Raw genomic sequence first — 25653 nt, 5'->3', positions numbered from 1 at the left:
AACGACAGTCCAGAGTGCACACTACATTATCATGTTTAAAGATCCAAATATCATTTGTAGAAAAATCAAGAATGCTGTTATGACGCAAGCCAAGCCAGACTTGTTTTATTAGATGTAATAGACATATATATTTTTGAGTTAATACCTGTTACTATGATAGGCTTACCTTCCAAAGCTTGAAACAGTCACCACTGCAGAAAATTCTGGGAGGCTGCTTACTTCCTATAATATTTGTATAATCCCCATCCACATTTTTTTCCCCATTTACAGCCACATGATTTTCTCCATTCTCCAATGTATCATCTAAAATTCGCTGCCGGTACACATTCTCACACAGCATCCAACACAGATTGTCTATCTCAGAAATAAGGCCGACAAGCTTAGCTCCGGAATGTTTATCAAGGCCAACCAGCAAGTTTTTGTTCAAAACATCAATGAATTGATCGAAGTCAATATTGTCCTTTGGAACTTTGTCCCAAATGGTTTCAGCTTGCTCCACACTCAGCAAGTGGCCCAAATTATTGGTCAGTACCTGCAGATGTTAAGTTTTCACAGTAAAAAATGTTTTTTTTTTTTGTTTCAATAATTGTCTAAGACTTTTTATAGTTTTGTTCAATTCTTTAATTTATAAGTCTTCAAGCATCATGCACTGAAAGATCTTATAGAAAAACTTAACAATTTATTCACAGCAATATATATATATTTCATATTTTTTTTACTTAAGGAATTCTCTGAATTATTAAATTTGATATATATTATAGTTTTAATTTTAAAAAAGTTAAGAAAAATTCATGTTTACTAGAATTATGTTTTGTCTGTTGAAGTAATAGTAAGTTAAGTAATCATTTCAGACCATGTGATCTATATGTCAGATAATGAAAAGCTAATCTGTTTCAATGACTAATGGTTAACAAGCGTGACATGTGGCCAGCATAATGGCTAATTGCTTTTAATTTCCCCACCATATGTAAGGTACCCAATTCGAGTTGGGTGCACTCAAGGGCATCCTAAAATTTGAACCTGAGACCTATCAGTCCATAAGCCAGGCCCTTTACAACTCAACCGCCATGCCTCTGAAGAAATAGTAATGTTAACAAACTTAAACTTGGCACTTTTTATTTTACATAATTTTAAACATTCTTTTTTAATCTTTCAGTGTTTTAGCTAATTCAACATTAGGTGCATCGTTTTTATAAACTATAGGAGTTTTTATTTTCTTATGTTTCAAAGGACATTTACATGATATTTATATGCTACACAAGACATTCACAATGTTACATATGATATTCATTATGTTACATATGAAATTCACTGTATAATTCAAGACATTCACAATTAGAAAGGAAACAATTACCCTGAGCTTTGTCTTCGGGACCTGAGCTGTTCGTATTTTTTTCAAGTGTGACGTTGTGTCCAGAACATCAAAGGCATGCCACAAACTTTTTTTCACTTCTTCCCACTCCATCTTCTAGAATGAAAACAAGAAAACAAGTATAACTATTTGACCTATAACAATAATAACTACCATTTATTTTCAATGCATTGGAGATACTCGATAGTTTGACTTTTTAAAGTCACGTTCGTACACCACGGTCATGCGGTTTGCACGCTGGACTGTCGTTCAGATTTATCGATGGTCCAGGGTTCAAACCCTGCCTTCTCCCATCCCCCGTCGTCCTGCAGGAGGTTTGGACTAGTAAGTAAACTATCTTCAACTCTGAAGGAACATCCGAAACATGTAAAAACATTTTACAAACAAACGACAGCATGCTAAGTGTGCCCATCCTCCAGGCATTAGTATACATCAGTGTTTCCCAAACTGTGTTTAGCGGAACACTAGGCCTGAAAAGGTGTTCCACAAACTACTGAAATAATTAACTAGTAGGCCATCACAAGTATTACTCTCTCTAATAATAAATAAGCAAAGTTTTCTGATAAATACTCAGAATGTGCGATGTGTTCCTTTAAGGAGAAAAATTGGGAAACACTGGTGTATTATACATCAATAAGACAAGTGGGGATGGGGTTAACTGGGACAAGTGTCCAATTTCCCTTTTTAAACTTCAATTGAACAAACTCAGCACAAATTAAAATCACAAATGTTTAGATCCAGATTTAAAACTGAAACAGAACTAAAGGATTGGTTTGATTGCTGTTCTAAATTGAGGGCGTAAAAGTGTAAGAAAAATGATTTCTTTTCATCTCATCTGTTACCAACGTCAGCCATAACATGGAAGCCTAAAAGAGAAAAGTAAAAACAAGGCTGCCCACATATAACATAACATTGCACCTTCTTAGAAGACCTAAAATCCACGTGGAGGTCATCCATGACCTATCTCTATGGAGAGAGAGCTTGCCGTCCTAGTGCTGGGAGGGCCTAAGTAGTCTAGTATGATGCTACAAATATTTACATGATTTCAGTATCAGTAATATTACCCTCACTAAATATTTATATATATTTCACTTTAAATAAGTAAACACCCACTCTGATATGCAAATATCTTATTGGAAATAAAATGCAAAGTAAAGAAGTTAATTTCCCCTTTAAGTGGCATATGATGTAAAGCTATTGGTTCCTATAGCTAAAAATTAACATTAACAATTACCAACCAACTTTACCCTTAAAGTTAAGGGGCAATGTGGCTAGGGGAAAGCACTTGGACTGTGTACAGAAGAGTCTTGGGTTTGAATCTTGGGAAGAATGTGACTTTGACCATCTGAATTTTTAGGATGCCTTTGAATCCAGCCACTTCTAATGGATACCTAACATATGTTGGAGAAGTAAGATTGGTTGGTCATTGTGCTGCCCACAACAAAAAGACCAGCTTTATAACTTCTGCTTCCAATAGATCACAAGGTCTGAAAGGGATACCTTTATTTTTGCCCTAAGAGTAAGGTCGTCCCTAATTAAATCCAAGCACTTCACCACTACTGCCCATCCTTTCAAATGTAGTTAGGTGTTAAATGTTTGTAGAGGGAAGAGCAATAGTTCTTTTGGATTGAGAGGGTACATGTGTTCACTTTTAATGTATAGAAACGTTTATGCATTTTTGTCAAATAGTCTTAAATCAAGTTTATGTCCTTATGTTTGAAACAATTAGGCCTATTTTATTTTGTGATTTTTGGTTTCGTTAGGGTTAGCCGAAAATATGCTTTTCTTTAAACCAATGACTTTAATTCTGTCAACTTCTGCAAGTCTGCATTTCTACAGCCTTTTTATTTTAAGGGTGTTGCAATTACCAGTCTACAGCGAAACTGCATAGAAGCACTTTAAAAAAAAATAAATACATGATTATAATAGCCCGTCCTCGATTAGCCTCCCCACTACTTAATACCCCTCCATTTCACTGTATACAAACAATGACATCGCTGATACCCCTCCATCTCACTGTATGCAAACAATGACATCGCTGATACCCCTCCACTGTATACAAACAATGACATCGCTGATACCCCTCCATCTCACTGTATACAAACAATGACATCGCTGATACCCCTCCATCTCACTGTATACAAACAATGACATCGCTGATACCCCTCCACTGTATGCAAACAATGACATCGCTGATACCCCTCCACTGTATGCAAAAATGACATCGCTGATACCCCTCCACTGTATACAAACAATGACATCGCTGATACCCCTCCACTGTATACAAACAATGACATCGCTGATACCCCTCCACTGTATACAAACAATGACATCGCTGATACCCCTCCACTGTATGCAAACAATGACATCGCTGATACCCCTCCACTGTATACAAACAATGACATCGCTGATACCCCTCCACTGTATACAAACAATGACATCGCTGATACCCCTCCATCTCACTGTATATAAACAATGACATCGCTGATACCCCTCCACTGTATACAAACAATGACATCGCTGATACCCCTCCACTGTATACAAACAATGACATCGCTGATACCCCTCCACTGTATACAAACAATGACATCGCTGATACCCCTCCACTGTATACAAACAATGACATCGCTGATACCCCTCCACTGTATACAAACAATGACATCGCTGATACCCCTCCACTGTATACAAACAATGACATCGCTGATACCCCTCCACTGTATACAAACAATGACATCGCTGATACCCCTCCACTGTATACAAACAATGACATCGCTGATACCCCTCCACTGTATACAAACAATGACATCGCTGATACCCCTCCACTGTATACAAACAATGACATCGCTGATACCCCTCCACTGTATACAAACAATGACATCGCTGATACCCCTCCACTGTATACAAACAATGACATCGCTGATACCCCTCCACTGTATACAAACAATGACATCGCTGATACCCCTCCACTGTATACAAACAATGACATCGCTGATACCCCTCCACTGTATACAAACAATGACATCGCTGATACCCCTCCACTGTATACAAACAATGACATCGCTGATACCCTCCATCTCACTGTATACAAACAATGACATCGCTGATACCCTCCATCTCACTGTATACAAACAATGACATCGCTGATACCCCTCCATCTCACTGTATACAAACAATGACATCGCTGTTCTCCAGACATCACGCAGACGAGGAGATGAGCAAGAAAACAAAAAGAGTGTTCACATAATTTTAACCAAATTTAATTATAAAAATAATGCTGCGAATATATACAATCATGCGGGTTAAGGGCGAGTGCAGTACTTGACGTGACAGCATGCACAGATCTACAAGGACACACACGCATGAATAAGTGCAGCACTTAAGATTTAGATCAACCTCTCGATATCACTATTGTCAGTAAAATAGTGATGTCAGGAAGGCAGGAGCAGAACTCATTGAAACTTATAAACAACTAGACTAGTCGATTCCGGTGATTTTAAACTGGCTACCTTTTACAAATTCAAATTTCTACACCCGTAGATTTGTTCCTAGGCCATACATTGTTTCGTTTTGCCGGACTCCCGGTTCTTTTTTTTCTTTTGCACTTCCAATAAAACAGCCAGCCTAAAATCCATTTTCAGCCCGTGAGTTTTAGGATTGAAACGGCCTGTTTTCTTTCTCTGCTTCTCTCTCAACTCTCCCCCTTTTTTCTTGTACACCCTTGACTTGAATCGCAATGACCATTTTATAACTCCCACACAAACAAACTTTTATTCTACTATCTCCCACGTAACAAAAAAAAATTGTCCACACACTAACTCTGACTTTTCTTTGGGCTTCCCAGTGGACCTCATTCACCGATCGTAAACAAACAACATTTGGGTGGTCTCAAGGGCGCCCTAAAAATGCCGAAATTCAAAACCCCAGATTTGAGAACACAGGACCCCAGTTTCGGAAGCCAAGCGCTTAACCACTCAGCCACCGCGAGCATGACGTTGTTATGCTGGTATTATATTTCCGCGTTTGTTTTCCATATACCCAGCGCATATAGCTGCAGAGACACACTAGTGTATTTCTTCTCTTCTCTATATAAAATATATAAATGTAGGCTATATGTAAATCAACTGTATGTCTTTGTTGGTACATCGTTAGGTGACCCAAAAATAGCGCCACAATAATAGCGCGACATTCCCCGACAAAATAGCGCGGACTTGTATATGTTTATATGAGTAGCCGGATTTTAGTCAGTGAAGATCCTGAACAGCATTTTTTGTTGAGCTCTCAATCTTCTTCAATAGTAATAGGTCTAAGAGTAGGCTATGCCATTATTTGCAGAGAAAGAGAGTACTTTACAATTTCATCTCCCTTTTCGCCAATGTTTAAAATGCATAACTTGCTTAAAGAAATATGTCTTTGAAATGTGGTGACCCCGTTCGCGCTGTTTTGTCGGCGCTATTTTGTCGGCGCTATTTTGTCGGCCCCATTTTGTCGGCGCTATTTTGTCGGCGCTATTTTGTCGGGGAACCATACCGTTAGACTAAGTTGTTCGTCCTGCATGTATATTACAGTTTGAATAACACAAAGTATGGCCATACGCACAAAGGATATCTACGCGCACAAGCCAGTAATAGTCTACTCATATACCAACCCACTGTCACGCAACACCATAATACTGTCGTGACACCAACAATTTTTTTTTGTTTTGTTTTTCTTTTACACCATGTGGTGAATTTGTTATTTTAAAATTAGTTTTCATATAAATCTAGGTACAGTTGTTCTTATTATCTTATTCTACAGAATTTACATTTTATATTGCAGTTATTTTCTCCCTATATATAAACACGCAGACACAACAATGTTCTCGATGGGGAAAAAATGAAAATATCAATTTGGTTTTATTACTTAACTCTTTCTCTCCGTAATTATTTACCATATTATGGTGGAATCAACGCTGGTATCGTCAGTTAGGAGAGAAAGAGTTAAACTTTTTAATGTCTCCACAAAAAACGAGCTATGCACCAATGAATCATTGATTAATTTATAAACTATGTACAAACACATTCTCGTAGCGATTTCCTATTTTTTAGATACAGTGGAAAAAAAATCAATTTAGTGTTTTTTAAAACATTTGTATTTATGATTTATATAGTGACTGCGACTTATATCAAAACCGTTTCATAGCAAAAACTTAAAAAGAATGGCCAGTCAAAATAAAAATTCTATCGAAGGCAAAAGATGGAGAGGAATGGAGAAAGACCCTCGACAGATCGTATGTAGTGCCCCAACGGTTCATCAGGCTAAGAGATAGGTGAAGGTGAAAGAAGAGTCAAAAGGAACATGTATACAAAATTTCAAGCGAATCCGTTCGGCGGTTATACAGATCTTTTGATAGATTAGTCAGCTAGTCAGTGTTTTTTTTTTTAACTACGCCTATTACAGTGTGAGTCTAGTGTTACCAGATACATTAACACTCAAAGGAAGGCAAAAAACGAGGGCAACTACTTATAAAGGAGGACACAAACACACACAAATGCAAAAGTAAACCTTCTATTCGTAGAGACATGTAAATACATTAAAAGGCTGTAAAACTACTCTATTAAGTATCCTATTTCCCAGGCAGTGTCTTTTCACCATTCACGCCAACATGACCTACGTGTGGAGCTCCATGCACGACAAGTTCTTCAGACTGGACTTTGAAAATGTCTTTCATTCAAGAGTTTCCTTCTTTTTGTCCACTCCACCTTGATCGATGAACTGAGGGAATATTGGCACGACATGGCCTAAATTGTGCCGATGTGCCAAAAACCCAAAATATCAAATTGATCGATGAACTGAGGGAATATTGGCACGACATGGCCTAAATTGTGCCGATGTGCTAAAAACCCAAAATATCAAATTGATCGATGAACTGAGGGAATATTGGCACGACATGGCCTAAATTGTGCCGATGTGCCAAAAACCCAAAATATCAAATTGATCGATGAACTGAGGGAATATTGGCACGACATGGCCTAAATTGTGCCGATGTGCCAAAAACTCAAAATATCAAATTGATCGATGAACTGAGGGAGTATTGGCACGACATGGCCTAAATTGTGCCGATGTTCCTAAAACCCAAAATATCAATGACTGAAGGAATATTGGCACGACATGGCCTAAATTGTGCCGATGTGCCAAAAACTCAAAATATCAATGACTGAGGGAATATTGGCACGACATGGCCTAAATTGTGCCGATGTGACAAACAAAACAAAATATCAATGACTGAGGGAGTATTGGCACGACTTGGCCTAAATTGTGCCGATGTGCCAAAAACTCAAAATATCAATGACTGAGGGAATATTGGCACGACATGGCCTAAATTGTGCCGATGTGCCAAAAACTCAAAATATCAATGACTGAGGGAATATTGGCACGACATGGCCTAAATTGTGCCGATGTGCCAAAAACCCAAAATATCAAATTGATCGATGAACTGAGGGAATATTGGCACGACATGGCCTAAATTGTGCCGATGTGCCAAAAACTCAAAATATCAAATTGATCGATGAACTGAGGGAGTATTGGCACGACATGGCCTAAATTGTGCCGATGTTCCTAAAACCCAAAATATCAATGACTGAAGGAATATTGGCACGACATGGCCTAAATTGTGCCGATGTGCCAAAAACTCAAAATATCAATGACTGAGGGAATATTGGCACGACATGGCCTAAATTGTGCCGATGTGACAAACAAAACAAAATATCAATGACTGAGGGAGTATTGGCACGACTTGGCCTAAATTGTGCCGATGTGCCAAAAACTCAAAATATCAATGACTGAGGGAATATTGGCACGACATGGCCTAAATTGTGCCGATGTGCCAAAAACTCAAAATATCAATGACTGAGGGAATATTGGCACGACATGGCCTAAATTGTGCCGATGTGCCTAAAACCCAAAATATCAATGACTGAAGGAATATTGGCACGACATGGCCTAAATTGTGCCGATGTGCCAAAAACTCAAAATATCAATGACTGAGGGAATATTGGCACGACATGGCCTAAATTGTGCCGATGTGACAAAAAAAAACAAAATATCAATGACTGAGGGAGTATTGGCACGACTTGGCCTAAATTGTGCCGATGTGCCTAAAACCCAAAATATCAAATTGATCGATGAAAACGCCAGTGAACGTTAACACTGATGCAAGGAAAGCAAAAGGAGAAAATTGCCTTCTTTCTGCTATTTATTGACGAATTTTTGGTATTGAAACCAGAAGTAACGTCTGTATTTTATGAGATAAGATATAAAGTGTTGATTAACGTGAAAAATAATAACAAAACTCTAGGTATAAACAATAAGACACCAAATCAGCTGTCTAGTCTTACGCCATCTTGGTTGACAACAACAGTTACAAGGGATGTTACTCCCAAACACCGAGTGGTGCACACATCAACAAAAAGATTGAACCCAATTAATAGATAATATGTAATTACAGTAAACAACAAACGAAAGCCTGACATTAAGATAGCTTATAGTAGGCGTCCTTTTTCTTGTAATTGGGATGTGAGCTGGTCCGATTGTCATTTATTCTACACTCATTTTCAATCACTTTCATGATTTTTTCTGGGTAGAGAGGAATTTTCATTTGTTTGTTCATTCTTCTATCTTGGCCAGTATGTCTGAAACGTCCTTCCTGCGGAGTTAAAGACTTCCTGGTGGGTTGGAAGGGCAATTTTCCTGGGACAACCACAGAGCGACACAGGTCTGTGACTTTGTTGCAGAGGCGACACCAGTATTCTGTGGACAGTGAACTGAAGACCAAAACAAGCGTTTACATTGGCGTGTCCTACCATTTACTGTTTTCATTAGAGATAATATCCGTCATCTAACCTTACTCTATCGTTGAGCAGTCTTCCTTATAGTTATTACAATATGATCTAACATATGTGCAGGGGCGTCGTACCTACGACTTTTCTATACTTTGGGGGGCCCGTGGGGGCACCTGCATTTCGCTTAATATTTAATTTTTTAATGAAAAAACACTCATAAGGGGGACCCCTCAAGTGAGGGCCTGGGGGTATTATCAAATTCCCCCCCCCCACAGCTACGCCACTGGATATGTGACTATTTGATGCACTAAATTCAAAAGACTTGTAAAGAATTGTAGGGATACATCTTGAATTGGATGAAGGTACTTATGTACGAAAAATAACTGTAACACATTTGATGGAGACATTGAATCTTTTCGCACAATGTAAATTGCAATGGAACTCTTGTGTAATGCAGCCCTAGAAAGCAATAAAGCTGACAATGTTACTTTTATAGAGTGTGTGTGTGTGTTTCTATGGTAACGGTGAGAAACAGTTAGCAATTGGTTTATAGACTTATATACTATGTCTAGACTGGAAAACCAGTGAATTGACAGAATATAAGTCATTGGTTAATATGCATGACTAAATGCATGACGCGTAGGACGTAATCATCTTCTTTTTTGAAGTAACGTCTGTATTATATAAGATAAGATAAGACTGGACATGGAGACTTTTTATCACTACAAAAAATGTCGTGAAATTTTTTTTAGAAAGTTGGATCAAGGCGTTGTTTTGTAAAATAGTTAAAAGAAGTAAAGTTGTTTTTTTTTTCAACCATTACCTATGTAACATATAATTTAATTTTTAGATCTAGATAGATCTAGTAATTGAACATCAAAAATATCTCATAATTATTATTTTATAATTTTAGATACATAATCTAGAAAGATCTAGGTAATCAATCTATTTAAATGTACATAAGATGATTTAAATCAACATGAATTATTTCCATTTAGGATTTTTGAAACATCTCAATGGAAACAAACAGGAAATCTTATCTTATCTTATCTTATGGCTTTGTTTCATATCTTGGTGTGAATATCCGAGAAATGATTTTGCATTATTTCTAAACTTTGAAAATTAAAGATCATTTCTTTTCTAAGACAGAAAAGATTGATTGGGGCGACTCCCCCCTAGAGCCTGAAAAAAAAAGAGTTTACGTACATAAAAATCTATATATAGATTGGTCTGTGAATCGATCAGTCGCGGATAAGAATTTATTTCCGGTTTCCAGTCTAGATATAATATACAAGTCTATGGATTGGGTGTATAATGACACTATAGCAAGACGAGTAAAGTAATCGGGTATTTCCGCAGTGACGCGACACATCATTTAAAAAGTGAGAACGGAAATGGAAAGAATTAACGGACGAACCACGACGAAGGTTGCTTGGAGTAAAGAGACGACGTAGACAGTGCCCTTATTTTATAATAAACTGGGGTTCAAGTTAACATCTGGATTTCTTCAATCTATATTTTTACTTTGTTCTGTTCGAGGTTGTTTCTGAATTAAAGAACTCGCGTATAACATCTACACTCCACTACAATATCTATCAACCAACCACATCAATGCATCAAGTGATCGGATCAACCATCAACAGTTGGTAGCTATGCAGTGTGAATGATGCAAGATAAGCGGAACTGTCGTAAGATATCTTGGGTTCGCGAAACGACCAGAGAATGACAGAGTGTAAAGACGTGTTGTATTAATAATAATAATAATAATCATCATTATTGTCCGTGTGGAAATTTGTCTAACAATTTGTGCATTAGGCCTACACCAAACAAAAAAACATTATAACTAAAGAAACCATTCACACCAGACTCACTCATAATTTACATGTGACAAAGTTTATATCAGATTGTTCTTATTTAATGATTTGATTGCCAGGGGAACAAAAGAGTGTTTGTGTCTGTTTGTCTTTGCCATCGGTGTCTTGTATCTCTTTTGTGATGGTAAAATCACAAAATCCTGACACAAAGGGTTTTATTGTTATACTGGTATTTGTTTAAAATAGAATTTTATTTTATTTCATATCAAGTTAAATTCCTCTATATTGTAATAAAAGTTATATTTAGATTTGTTCATAAAAAAAAGTTATTCAAGTTATTCCAAGTTTTATAAATTAAAATGTAATACGCCTAAAACGGTTTAGTTGTCTACCAGCAGTTTGGTGCTACAAGTCAACGGCCGTCGACAACAGTTAACCCTACATAGAAAATATTTGCCCACCTCTGCGGTACACCCAAGTGTAAAACATAAGTTCTATAACTCGAAAGTGAATCATATATTTCTTGTATGGTTTTCAGTTGGAAAGGCAGTCATCGTTCTATGAAACAGAAACAATTATAGCTACAGACTCGGGCTATAAGTAATCTCAAAGCAAGACGTATTAGTTAAGTCTTCTTATGTTTCAAAAAATAGCGCCAGAGTCTATCTACATAACAATGGTAGCTTTTAATCACAGTAAGGTGTAGTACGCTGTGGTAAGTGGCGCATGCAATTTTGCCACAGTGTGTGTGTGTTAAATACTTGGGTACGAAAAATTCTTAGGAAAATCTATGGTGCTATACAAGATGAATCAGAGTGGAGGACACGCACTAACCATGAGATATAGATAGTGACAGAAATAAAAAAAAGAACAGACTATGTTGAGCAGGTCACCTTAAAAGAATGTCAGAGAACAGAGGAGCGAAAATTGTATACAGGCAAAAAAAAAAAAAAAAAAAAAGGCAGACCCCCGAATAAGATGGATTGATGTACAACAGCTTGCGGTTATGGCGTGGAGACGAAAGGTCCAAGAGAGATCTGAAAGGAGGGATGTGTTGAAGCAGGCCAGAGCCTTCCATGGGCTGTATCGCCACTGGGATGGATGGATTGGGGGGGGGGGGGGGCAGCACAAGAAAATATTTGTTCTAAGTCCATTCTTCCGACATCTACAAACCTACGCTGATAATAGATTAAGATAATGCAGGTCAACCTTAGGTCTAGTCACCCCATTAGCTTGCACTAGATTTACCCCCCTCATAAAACGTTGATCATATCTCTCTCTCTCTCTCTACTTCCCATGCACATTGTAAGATTTTATAAGGTTTACCATGGACTATGTGTTTACAAGTTACAAGCAAATAAATATTCATGTTGCCAGATTTCCCAAACATTTGGAGCCAAAATAAAAAGTTATTTTTATAACTATTGTCACTTCGCTATTTTTTTTTTTTTTTTAGAAAAATAAATCACTGACGTAAAAGCTCGTCTGCACAGTAGGCCTACCAGGTGACGCTTAACATAGCAGGAGACATAGCAGGAGACCTCTTAACACGCTACGAGACAAAGTAATAGACCAAAGTAAGAAAACAAGACATGTTCTTAATGTGCGTGATTTAGCCTTGACACAGGGCACGGCCTTATAACTGTATATTCTTTGATAGATCTACTTGTCGTCTGCCTTACGTTACATTTCCGCCCTAACAATGCACACAGTTTGATCTATTCTTATCGCTACAATGTGGAAGATTCACGTCGCGCTGTGCTTCAAAACAAAACATCGAGGCTAAGTCACCATTGCCTCCTTCTGTAGCCAGCAATTTTAAATATGCCAGATCTATATAGTCTATGACCTACATAATTGAACATTGTATTAATAAGGAAGAACACGCCCCTAGAGTTTAAACTTTGTAGATCTATGCAAATATTTAAAATCTGCTTTATAGTATAGATAGTATTCATTGAATGAACAAAGACAATTTTACTTGAAAACAAATGACAGGTCGAGCCTAGCTATCAACCAAAAACAATAAGTCACGTGATAGCTTACTAATTATGGACTGGGAATTCGACGATGGACACAGAAACAAAGGACAAGGTAATGAAAGAAAACAATAAAGTAGACAACAAAGAGAGTTTGTGTTAAATAAACTCATAGGCGTCCCCTGCGGATCTCTCATGGACCTACTCACCCATTATGTCTAACACAAAGATTAGACCTACACCAAAAATCGCGTTGACAACAAAAAATATGCACCACCATTCATTAACATATTTTGTTAGAGAAGAAATGAGGATCCTAGTCGACATACTTAAGGGGAGGTATCCCTAGAGAAAATCGAGTTTTGGGTCTAGAATATCGATTTTTAACTAATAACATAATTAAGTAGATCAATCATTTTTCATTACATTACAATCATTTTAATTGCTTAAATCTGTTTCTAAAACATGGTTTTTTAATGTTTTTGTAAGGGTTATGAGACAAAATCTTAATAAAATTTATACTTTAAACTCATTTTTCTCAAAATGTTAGTTTTTGCACATGTCATTATACCTTACTAGGAATTTCTCCTAAACTACTTGATAGATTTTGATGAAATTTGAAACACTTCTTAAGGACATCATTTACTTTACTCGTACAATGAGTTTTTTTCAATATTTTATTTACTTTTTTTTAAAAAAGTAATTTTAATTAATATTTATCCTGTTTTTAAGGTCTAAAAGATACTAAAAATTCAAAAATTTGTAAAAAATTTAACATACTTATATCTTTAATTCTGACGTTGTATCAATTTAGAGGATCCTTTTTTCTTATCTTTTAATTCAATTTCATCTATTTCTGATCAATAGTTTTTACAAAATTCTGAGTTTTAATTTGTATACAATAAACAAGATGGCCGCCGTTACCATGGCAACCATCATTCAAAAAAACTTTTTTTTAGTATTATTTATTTTAGAATATCATTATATATAACCATAACAAATTTCGAAGGCCTAGCTTAAGAAATAACAAAAATAAGATTTTCAGGGATACCTCCCCTTAATTTTAGCATACATATATATATATATATATATATATATATATATATATATATATATATATATATATATATATATATGTTTCATTGATAAATCATTACGTAGTACGTATATATATACGTAATGATTTATCAATGAAACTTTCTCTGACATCTTTCAGCTACAAAACTATGATGTATTTTTTTAATCCTCTCTCCGACTATCATACAATCAAATCGGTTTTATTATTTTATCCTCAAGGATGAGAAATTTAAAAAAATCGCAAAAATAAATACACACACTTCAGACAAAACTAAAAGTATCTTAGCTATATGAAATATATCTGAATATGTTCAATCTAGATGTTTGTAAAATGTTTTACATGTTTCGGATGTTCCTTCAGAGTTGAAGATAGTTTACTTCCTAGTCCAAACCTCCCGCAGGACGACGGGGGATGGGAGCGGGCAGGGTTTGAACCCTCGACGGTCGATAAATCCGAACGACAGTCCAGCGCGCAAACCGCTCGACCAGGCAGCCATCAGATTTATAATACTACTTCTTATACTAGCCTACTAATACCGGTCAATAAAAAATATGGAGATGACGGTGGATGCGGTTCGAACTGGGATCATCGAGAAGACGGTCCGATCACTCCGATGAGCATACACACACTATATAGATATAAGATATAACTAGATGGGTAGCCTGACAGATCAGATAGATAGATTAAGTTATATATATATATATAGATAGATAGATAGACCAGACAGATAGATAGATAGCTAGATAGATAGACACAGACAGACAGATTGATAAATATAAAGAAACTCCGGAGTACGCCATATATGGGTTTCTTGACAGTCCCAAGCCCGGAAAAAAGGACAATAGTTCGAGGGAGAGATGTGATTGCAGCTCTTGACTCCACTGGGGTTGCACAGAAATAAACTCAAATTAATATAACTAAAAAGATATTTTTTTTAAAGTGGATTACCTTTTTGAAAAAGAAATCGATAAAATCAATCCACAAGCAAACACAATTTAAACTCTAACACATGTAATGTAGATTTAGATCTGTCTAGGTCTACCTATGGAAGTTTGGCTACACAACACCAATGATAAAAAAACAAGTTAGATATCTATAGATCTAAATGTTGTCCAGAAAACGATTTTTAAAAAAAGATTTCAAAAGGATCAAGCCTCAAGCTAATATTTTAAAAAATCGAACACCCCCGTTTTATGTACATCTATATACTTAAGATCTAGATCTTTATATCTCTACATCTAGATTTTATATAGAATGATAATCTAATTCTACACATCAACAATAATCTCGTCTGCTAAATCCAACACAAAATACACGGAAGGGGAGAGAATCACTTTATCAAGCCGTTCCCTAGCTTGCACAATACACAAAAGCAGCACATTATCTCTAAGGTTGGCCAACAACACAGCACGCACAGAGATGTTACTTAACCCAAATCGCCATGACAAAGTGCTCCACTGTTACAAGTCCGACAAATGTCCTGTTGTGCTGGGGCGGGAAATAGGCGAACAATTTCGAATATATGCCTACATGGAGAGAGCTCGTTAAAAACAACAACACTACATTATCTCCCTTTTACAACTTCTGTGCCTAGCCAAAAACAGTATTTCTTTTTTTCATTGTGTTGTTCTTGCGTTAAGCCCCTCCCCCGTTCTACGTCACAAGCACCCCCCCCCCCCCAAAGCTTTACTTATTTCGCGCGGAATGTCCACACACTTCATCGTCGTCTGCTGATTGAGCAGGCTAGAGTTATGGGCTTTGATAGGCTTTGAAAGGTCAGCGAATGACGCATTGGTTAAAGCCAAGCGATGTGCAGGTGATACATGTCTCCAACTATCAAGAGACTTTTGTTCTAAGATAACTGACCACTCAAATGTAGGTCAAGAGGGCGGGTCCCGAACATTAACTGCTGTTACACATTGGTCGTTTCACTCAATTTAGTAATCAAGCGTATTTTAGTCGCAGTAACAAAATTGTTTCCTAACTCAAAATCCACACATTTTATTTTATCTATTTTAATTGCTGGTCAGAATTTCGACAGAATGACTAAAAAAGGAAGATATCGTTTTGTAGATTATTATATTTATAGGTAACTAGATTTAAATATTTTATGAGCTTGTCTTAAATCTTGATTTATAGATATAGGGCCGGCTTTAGGCCTCTGCAACCTATGCGGCCGCAGTGGGCCGCGCACTTTCATAGGCCCCTAGCTAATTGTAGGTGTAAATTATTGAATTAAACCATCATAACTTATATATAATAACAGGGTTTCCGCGGCCTCCTAATTTTCCAGGGCCTCCTGAAAAAATTTTAAAATTTACGAAAAAGTCCCGAAATCGCCTGAAATTATTAAAATCTCCTGAAAACTCATAAAAAATCTGAAAAATATAATACATATCGAATGCGAGATTTAAAAAAATGCTTTGTCAGCTTTTATTTAATCAAAATTTATTGCCCGTATAAGACATTGGCCCCAAATCACCCCAATAGAAAGAAAACTATATGGAGAGCTCCCTGATTTGGAAACCACTTCGCAGTTCATCTCATGTATTGGTCTAGCCATATGAACACTCCAACATAACAATGAGAACGATGAAGAAGAATGAAGAAGAAATTGCAAAGACGAATGTATTTTCTAGTAAAAAATCTTAATTTTGACATTATAACCGCAATTGTTAGGGCCGGCCCTGTATAGGTAAGTGCCAAGAAGTTAGTGAGGGTGGAGCCATAAAAAGGTTATCCAGCTATTTAAACTGCACAAGCGTGCACACACAAACTAGAACGAGCCTACCGAAAAAAAAAAATTCATGTGACCTTTAAACTCACGCGATAAAAAGCACGCGGCACGTGAATAATTCTAAGCACAACCATTGTCTAGGAGTTAGAGATTATGACCTGAAGCCATAATCACATTGTCACCAGTGTTAGGAGTCTCTAGAAGACAGTTCGCTGTCGATGCGGTGCCAGACTGGATGCAGAAACAAAAAGTAGGTAACTGCCAGGCAAATAATTAAATGCGGCCTGCATTTACCTCGACTTGTTAATGTCAGAGGTCATAACAATGAAATACATTTTTTTAAAAATACACAGCAGGCTAACGCAGCAATAGGCCAATATCGAGGTCATAGGCATAAATATGTCTTTTATCGAGACCTTATTGAGTATTTATCAATGCCCATGATAAAGTAGGCCTTCAATTATTTTTTTTTAAACCTAACATTAACTGCTTTAGTTTCTAATAAATTTACTAGATTTTTGTTTACTGATGTTATTACTAGGCAACTATGTTTTGTAAAATGTTTTACATGTTTCGGATGTTCCTTCAGAGTTGAAGATAGTTTACTTCCTAGTCCAAACCTCCCGCAGGACTACGGGGGATGGGAGCTGGCAGGGTTTGAACCCTCGACCGTCGATAAATCCGAACGACAGTCCAGCGCGCAAACCGCACGACCAGGCAGCCATCCATGTAGTCTAGCTAAGTGGTGTTTAATATTTTCCCGCCTTGGGTCAATATAAATTTCCGATATTTGTATTGTAAGACGCACGAGGGAAACAAATGCTACTGTCCAAATGGACTGAGATTCTGCGACTATACTATGTGCTGTGTGCACCGCGTCAAAGGCAGGATTTGACACGCAGGCCGTAGTTTGTACATCACTGATCCAGACCTGATAATATTATACTTTATACTTGCGTTCATGCTGTTTATTTTATCTATACATTAAAAATGCCAGATTTTTTTACAATTTTAAAGTAAAGAAATTAGTAGGCCTATTATCCATTTGTATTTTTCTACGTTATTTTGTTTGGTTGTTAATTTATTAATTTATTCTACTAACACTAAGTGTTCATATTCTTTTTTAAAAGTCATGTAAGAACTAAATAAACGATTATGCAATTAATTATTTTGAGAGTTTTTTCCAGGTTTGGTCTCTCAGTAAAAAAAAAAAATCACATGCGAAGTTAGATGCCCGAAGATGTTAGGCGGGTCTCACACAAAGACACAAGACATGACGATACATGAGAGTGGCTGGCACTATGGCTGTTAATAGCCATTTTCAATGTTTTAATCGCTTGCCAAGAATGTCTACTAAGCAACATTGCATGTTACCTATATTCTAGGTTAAGTGGAAAAACAAAAAAAAACAAAAAAAAGATGGATATAAGGCCTGAACGTAATAGATCTAATACTATCAAATGATCTCACACCTAACGACAGACCATCTGCTGCAACTCTCCGCGACACATCTCTTTTAAATCGGAAGTGACATCAAATTTACATCTCATCTTGCGCCAGACGAGTGAACCAAACCGGAACTACTGGCCCGAATTGCAGTCCAAAGCAGCACCTGCAAAACTCAAAACTCTATGGAAAGACAAAGGCAAAGTCACACTGATGCGCTCCCTGGCCATGGCCACATCATTATATGCTTGCGAGTCTTGGACGCTGACTGCAGAGCAAGAGAGGAAGAACCTCGCAATGGAATGGAGATGCTACAGTAGGATCCCAAGTATCACATTTGAAGACCGCATTAAAAAAAACGGAGAAATTAGAGACAGGGTTATTACAGCAATTGGACCCCTCGATGACCTGCTAACAATTGTAAACAAAAACGCAAACTTAAACTCTACGGCCATACTACAAGGTCTTCGGGGCTCGCAAAGACCTTCCTTCAGGGAACAGTACCAGAAAAAGAAGAGGCAGACAGAAAGTGATGGGAAGAGAACTTATAAAAGAATGGACGGGCCTGGCATTGAAAAAAGATTCTCTTCCCGTCAAAAGACAGGGAATGGAGAAGTACGGTTGACAAATCTTGTGTGGTGCCCCAACGGACAAACAGACTAAGAGATAGGTGAAGACGAAAGCTATATGCTTTTAATAAAAGTCTCTATTTTTTTTTTTGCAAGCTTAAGTCAAGTGTGTACCAGAAATCATATGTGAGTACTATTTGTGATTTTCGGATATAAAGAGGGTTTAACTTATACTTATAGCAGTACAGACCGGCTTCATCCATTGATTTGTTCCCATTCTTTATATTATTACTATGTACGTAACAGACCAGTGTTGAGGCTTACTATAACAAATTAATTGGTCTCTGTTGTAATCCTAACTTCCCTTGCAATAAAGGTGCAGCCCTATCACCGGCATTATAACAAATTGAATATAGCCTTCCCCTTTCATTAATGTTGGTGTCAGCGGTGAAGACTCTGTCACAGATGGTAATCTAATACACTTTCTCGTTAGTGATTAATTAGCAGCTGACGTTCTGTCAATGCAGGTCACCAAGTCTGCTGTCTTCCCTTTCTAACCACTGGGGATTTTCATTATTAAATTTTTATTTTATTTTATTTTAAGATACAGATTACATTTAAAGACATCCGTTTTAAGCAATAATATTATAAAATGCTGCACAAGAGAAAAAAAAAAGAAGAGAAAGTGATTTGGGCTAATATGGTGGCGATATAATCAGACCTAAAGAAATACGTAAGAAAAGGAAAATTTGGTGAGATTTTCAAACTAAATGGACAATCAAAACATTGAAAGATCAATGGTGCCAATTAAATACTAACAATTAGTTGGGCCTATTGCTATAAAGGGGAGGTGCGGTGACTAAGCGGTAAAGCACTTGGCTTCTGAACCGGGGGGTCCCGGGTTCGAATCCTGGGATTTTTTAATTATGGGATCTCTAGGCGACTCTGAGTCCACCCAGCTCTAATGGGTACCTGACATTAGTTGAGGAAAAGTTGTGCTGGCCACATAATAGGGAAACTTTACCTTTACTTTACCTTTACTTTACTTAAACTTTACTTTAACTTAACTTTACTGCTATAAAGGGGAGAGCTTAGAAATATAATTCTGTAGTGCTAAAAAGTGGCCATAAAGACATAATTTTACGCTGTACATAGCTTTACATGACTTCTGTATTGTGTACACCAGATGTACCAAAAAGTGAACTATTTATATTTGCGTGCATTTATGAAATTCCCCATGCCGTCTCATTTTCTTTACAAAAAAAAAAAAAGGTGTATGAATGTTTATTTTTATTTTTTTTTAAGTTTCAGCAAATTGAATTTACTAATAAACGTACCTTAACCCTTTAGACGCGTGTGGTCATTTAGCCTCTACACACTAGAATTGTAATTCCATTTTGTATGAACTCATTGTAAAAAAGCTCAGCACTTTAAGGGTTAAACCCTATATTCAATGAAAAAAAAAACACAGTTAAATTAATACCATGGTTTGATTATCAATGGCAAGAGAGCCGTACCGTAAGGTCAGAATTTCCCTCCGCGTCACTTCCGTTGTGCCAAATCGTAAACAATTTCAGCAGAGTCCATTTTCTTTGTGCGTTCATTTACGGAGATAGACAAGAAAAACTGATCTAGATATTCTGAATCATTGGGTGTAGATTAGTCCCACCAGAGAAAGAGTATATCCTACAACTAAAGATTTAGATCTATAATGATAGTTTTCAAAGCTAATGGCTGAGTTTTGGGAAGAGCTCTCTGTTGTTGAGAGGGAAAAAAAAAATAAACAGCGCCAACATCCGGGACAAAGTGACTTAGCAAGAGAAGTATTTTTGACTGTCCAAAGTTAACGCGCACTCTAAACTCTAAACAGATCTTATTTCTTGATTTCCCGCGTGACATCTATATTTTGTAAATAGGCTTACCACAAGAAGGACCGGTATGGATTTTCATGCCATTTTAAGACTGTTGTTTATTAAAGCACATTAGTCATCAAATGGGGCAGCACTTTCACTAGGTTCCTATAATTAATTGCAATAATTTGCATCAGAAGTATGGCCTAAAACATTTTGGCATAAAACCACTCGCATGCTGATGGAAGAATCCCAAAAGACATCCTATACGCTGAGCTTGCAGATGGAGTCAGACCCAGGGGCCGCCCAAGACTAACCAACAGTGATGTCTGCAAGCGAGACATGAGAACCACTGGCATCGACCAAAGTATGTGCAAAAGCTGCATCAGTCAAGAGAAAGAAAAAGAAAGCTGCCCTGTCGGCAAATAGATGCACGAACTGTGGCAAACTCTGCCGCTCCAGAATTGGCTTGATCAGTCACTCCAGATCCTGCCCCATCTCAAGACGTAACCAAAGCCAGTGACTCGTCTGGGCGCATCCATTGTCTTCCAAGACAGAAGGAGCCATATTATTATAAAACTACCCTCATGTAAAGGGCACATGAAAAGGACAATTGAAAATACAAGGAAAAGAATCGCTTTTTAATTTGACATTAATGCGTTGTGATATTTATCATGTATCTAAATAAATGCGAATCGTTCCAATATAATGAAATTTAAAATGCGAATGTTTAGTTTCATGTACCAATTCGTATATCTCAAAGTAAAACCCTTGCCGAGGTAAAGAAAAAATACCCTGAAAGACCCCTGGGGACAACGGCTTTATCTACATTAGATATGACAAATTATGCAGGTCGCGAAATAATAGGCTGGGTTTACGTAGTCGTGTAAAAAAAAAAAAACTGCAGTCATCCGTGATCATGTCCATTATCATTTGAAGTAGAAATTTGTACAACAACAAAAAAATTATATTGTTTCTTTGAAATATGGTGAAGATTCGCATTACTAGATCTACAAGAGACACACACAAACACACACACACACATAAGTCTTTTCTCCCTCTCTCTCTCTCTCCGTTTCATTTTTGTATCAAGGAATAGATCACGCAATCAGTAACAAAGTAATGTATTTAGCAAGAAGTAACTTTATCAGCCTTAATCGATAGTCTTCATATATTTAATTAAGTTTTATCTTTGAACCAAATAGTTTCTAAGTACCCACGGCGTTATCAGCGCGCCTTCTTTATCACACTCTTAGGTATCATACGATCAATCTGGTAAATATTGAGCAGCGAGTCTCAAGTCTGTATTTTGTGTCTAAGGAAACATATGTCATAAGTCTGCTTGACTGCTGATTTTTTTGTTTTTTTTTGTTTTATACATCTTAGAAGTTCATCCGGAATAAAGATTAGTACGGTATGTCCAAGACCAAATCTACTGCATGGCTGACAACGGGAAAGATTCGAACTCAGAACCAACATTTCGACAGTCCGAAGAACATAACACACTATAAGGCGGACACCTTAGGTGCGTTGTATTTGTCACGTGGTATGATTAACCGATTGAACGTGTTTGTGTTGCGAATCATTGAAAACATGGCTGTGGCAGTTTTGTCCCAGAGAACTACTGTAATAGGTAGAGAACTACTGTAATAGGCAGAAAACCGCCGTGATAGGTAGAAAACCACAGTGAAGGGGCCTATAAAAAAAAACCTATGAAAGAAAGAACTAGTTCAACATACAGGAAGCAAATGTTCGTGATGGCAGAAAGCGATCAGCAGTTGAGGCCCTTAATATTTATTTAATAAATGGAGGTTCTTCGATAGGTGTTGCCAACTTCAGAAAAAAGAAAGAGAAACCTAAAAATCAACGTAATTAGCAAATGGTTTAAGATGGAATAGAGAAATGGCATCCGATATAATTAATAAAGGCGACCTTAGGGAACCCAGGCCCCGCGGCTACGAGGGGCCCTGCAACAAAGAGAATCTTTTGCCACCGTCAGCCCATCGTACAAATAAATATTCAAGGCCCTGATATAACACTCGCCAGGGGCCCCACACACTGCTTAGGCCGCTTCTGATTAATGATAGCTAAGACTGGGGTTTTTAATTTCGAGATCCTTGGACGCCTCTGAGTCCACCAGCTCTAATGGGTTCCTGACATTAGTTGGGGAAAAGTAAAGGCGGCTGGTCGTTGTGCTGGCCACATAACACCCTCGTTAACCGTAGGCCAATGAATCAGATGACCTTTACATCATCTGCCATATAGACCACAAGGTCTGAAAGGGGAAAAAAAAGGTAACGGATAGAAGATAAAAAAAAATCTAACATTGTTTTGTAAAATGTTTGTTTTGTAAAATGTTTTATTACATTCATTAGTTATCCGACATTTTAGATTTAAGTAGACCCCTGACCTACATAGAATCTACCAAGAATGACATGCCACTGTTCCAATAGACGTTTTTACCGGTACAGCTAAATGTTTATGGGTACACAGGACATGAAGAGAGGAAGTATAATTCCTGGTTTGTAAAGAATGTTATGAGTCACAGAGTCACTCAGTGTTTTCTGCAAATAGGTAATAGGTAGACGAATATAAAAATACGTGTCAGGGGATTAGAGACTCTTTAGGATAAAAACTAAGAAGCAAAAATGTAGAAAGGTACTTTAAAAAAAAGGCTAGAACAAGAGAATATTTATAGCCATATATAGGGCCTATCAATACTGTAAGATTTATTTTCCATCATCAGTATCCCATTAAGTTAATTAAATAACAACTAATTTAACAATTCATTACCGAATTTTTTTTGGCTGATTCCTATTTGGTTAAGAACAATGAATAATTGTGCAAAGTTTCAACTCCAATCCGAGAATGGGAAGTGGGAGAAATAACGTGTGTACAAAACAGTTGTACTAGACAGAAAGACAGAGTGAGTTGATCTCTAAGCTTTGTCAAAAGACCGCATAACAAACGAATAGATTAGAGACATGATTAGTACAGTGTTAGGACCCCACGGTAACTTGCTAACTACGCGAACTAAAATTCTACAGCAATATCACAAGGTCCTCATTGCTCGCAAAAACCTTCCTTCAGGGAACAGTGCCAGGAAAATAAGAAGAGGCAGACAGAGAAAGCGATGGGAAGACAGCAAAGAATGGACGGGCCTGCCATTTAAAGAAATTCTATCCAAATCTGACCTTTCGTCGTACAGACCTGTGACGTGGCAATGAGTTATTGGTCCCCACTGCCCGCAGGTTGCGACGTTGCAGGCCTTCTATGACGATTGGCCTCGGTTGGAGTTAGAAAAACTTCAAATGAAGGAGAGCTTCTCGGCGGATCTACGAATTTCCTTTTTGCAATCGGTAAATAGCTCTGTATACATTCATAAATCCTAGACACCCTAAAATAAAGCAGATTCTTCTGATCGTTTTATTATAGATAGATAGTCATTCACTATTGAGACAATTTTAAATGACATCCAATTAGAGATTTTCCATGAAAACATCTTAACATGCCTATAACATAGGTACCCAACCAGCAGGAACAATATCGTTTTATTATAGATAGATAGTCATTCACTATTGAGACAATTTTAAATGACATCCAATTAGAGATTTTCCATGAAAACATCTTAACTAGCCTATAACATAGGTACCCAACCAACAGAAACAATATACAGCCAACCTCTACAATATCTCGCATATGCAGATGACATTGTCTTATTTGGTAAAGACACATCTGACATTGCTAAAGCTTTCACACAACTGGAAGAAGCATCTCGACCAGCAGGACTTGAAATAAATGATAAAACTAAGTATCATCGACATCACAGTGTACAGGTTAAAGAATAAATAAGAGTTATCACATGTACATATTTACACTTGTACACCTGCTGGCTGATACAAACTCAAGGCTTATATCGAACTTATCAAGTTCATTATATAAGGTTCAGAGGATTGAAGACAAGTGCAGTATTTCACGTGACCATAAAGACCCAGTTGCGACCTGCATATTTTGCAGCATCTAATGCAGGCAGAGCTATTGTCCACGATGGGGTGTACGCTTTCTTTTCCTCATCTGCGCTTTTCTTCGGGTCTCAATTGTGTGTCCCGCCACCTTGATGACAGCTTTCCGAGGCCATCTTCTGCCCGCTTGTCTCTTTCAGAGGCCATGTTTTGCCCGCTTGTCTCTTTCAGGGGCCATCTTCTGTCCCCTTATCTCTTTCAGAGGCCATCTTCTGTCCGCTTGTCTCTTTCAGAGGCCATCTTCTACACGGCTGTCTCTTTCAGAGGCCATCTACTTCCCGGCTGTCTGTTGATCAGATACTATACTCTCTATACTGTCCACACCAGCCTCTAGCAGAACATAGTTATCTAGGAGGTAGTCTTGCCAGCGAACGCCTAATATGGAGCGAATAATGTGCTATGACTATGTGGTAGCGACGGTAAAAGAGCGGTCAGGGGAAATTGTTTAAGAACAGACAACATTGGGGGGGGGGGGGAGATGTATATTGAGAGCTCTACTGGGGATGGGGGAGAGATCAGATTTTATTTATTTTATTCCTGTACATGTTCCTTTATCTTCAATGCACCAGAAACGGAAGAAGAAACAGCGAATAAACAAAAAAGATTTATTCAGAATAATGCAGACCTTTTTTGTTCTTGTGTTAACGAGTTTAAAATAGTGCTACACCTAGATTTTGCTAATAACCAGAACGACGGATATATCTATGCAATACACATATAAGGTAACTGGAAGTTTTCCTATGACTAATAAATATAACTACAAAGTTATTCAGCCCACCTACACCGACCCTTAACGTACTAATTGTTTTAATAAGGGGGAAAATAACAATCACTTTTGCTGTAACCGAAAATACAACTGGCAATGTCGTGATAGTAACACAACAGGACGTTTGTTTATAAGCCCTACTGTGAAAGTAAATAAAGTTGTAGATAAGCTCGTGCGAAACACAGACCAGCACGTTGGACTGA

General features: G+C 37.4%; 1 protein-coding gene across 10 annotated transcripts in view; it reads right to left on the bottom strand.

The window, feature by feature from the left end:
- Nucleotides 1-25653, bottom strand: part of LOC106072165 (switch-associated protein 70-like) — a 49454-nt gene that overhangs the window by 15107 nt on the left and 8694 nt on the right. For 2 of the 10 annotated variants that reach the window (XM_056005496.1, XM_056005506.1), the window contains exons 1-3: nucleotides 20330-20431; nucleotides 1355-1468; nucleotides 167-532 (exon numbers count right to left, since the gene is read on the bottom strand). In XM_056005496.1, the coding sequence (XP_055861471.1) occupies nucleotides 167-532; nucleotides 1355-1468; nucleotides 20330-20416 (567 nt within the window). In that variant the 5' untranslated portion in view covers nucleotides 20417-20431. Of the gene's footprint in view, nucleotides 1-166; nucleotides 533-1354; nucleotides 1469-7022; nucleotides 7095-15008; nucleotides 15441-15491; nucleotides 15664-20329; nucleotides 20432-25653 lie in introns of those variants that run through there. The other 8 variants (XM_056005503.1, XM_056005504.1, XM_056005502.1 and 5 more) reach the window with 7 other exon arrangements.

The sequence above is a fragment of the Biomphalaria glabrata genome, chromosome 12 (assembly GCF_947242115.1).
Source record: "Biomphalaria glabrata chromosome 12, xgBioGlab47.1, whole genome shotgun sequence".
Classification (NCBI taxonomy): Eukaryota; Metazoa; Mollusca; class Gastropoda; family Planorbidae; genus Biomphalaria; species Biomphalaria glabrata.
The sequence above is the reverse complement of the archived record's forward strand: the minus strand, read 5'-3'. Positions and strand labels throughout refer to the sequence as shown.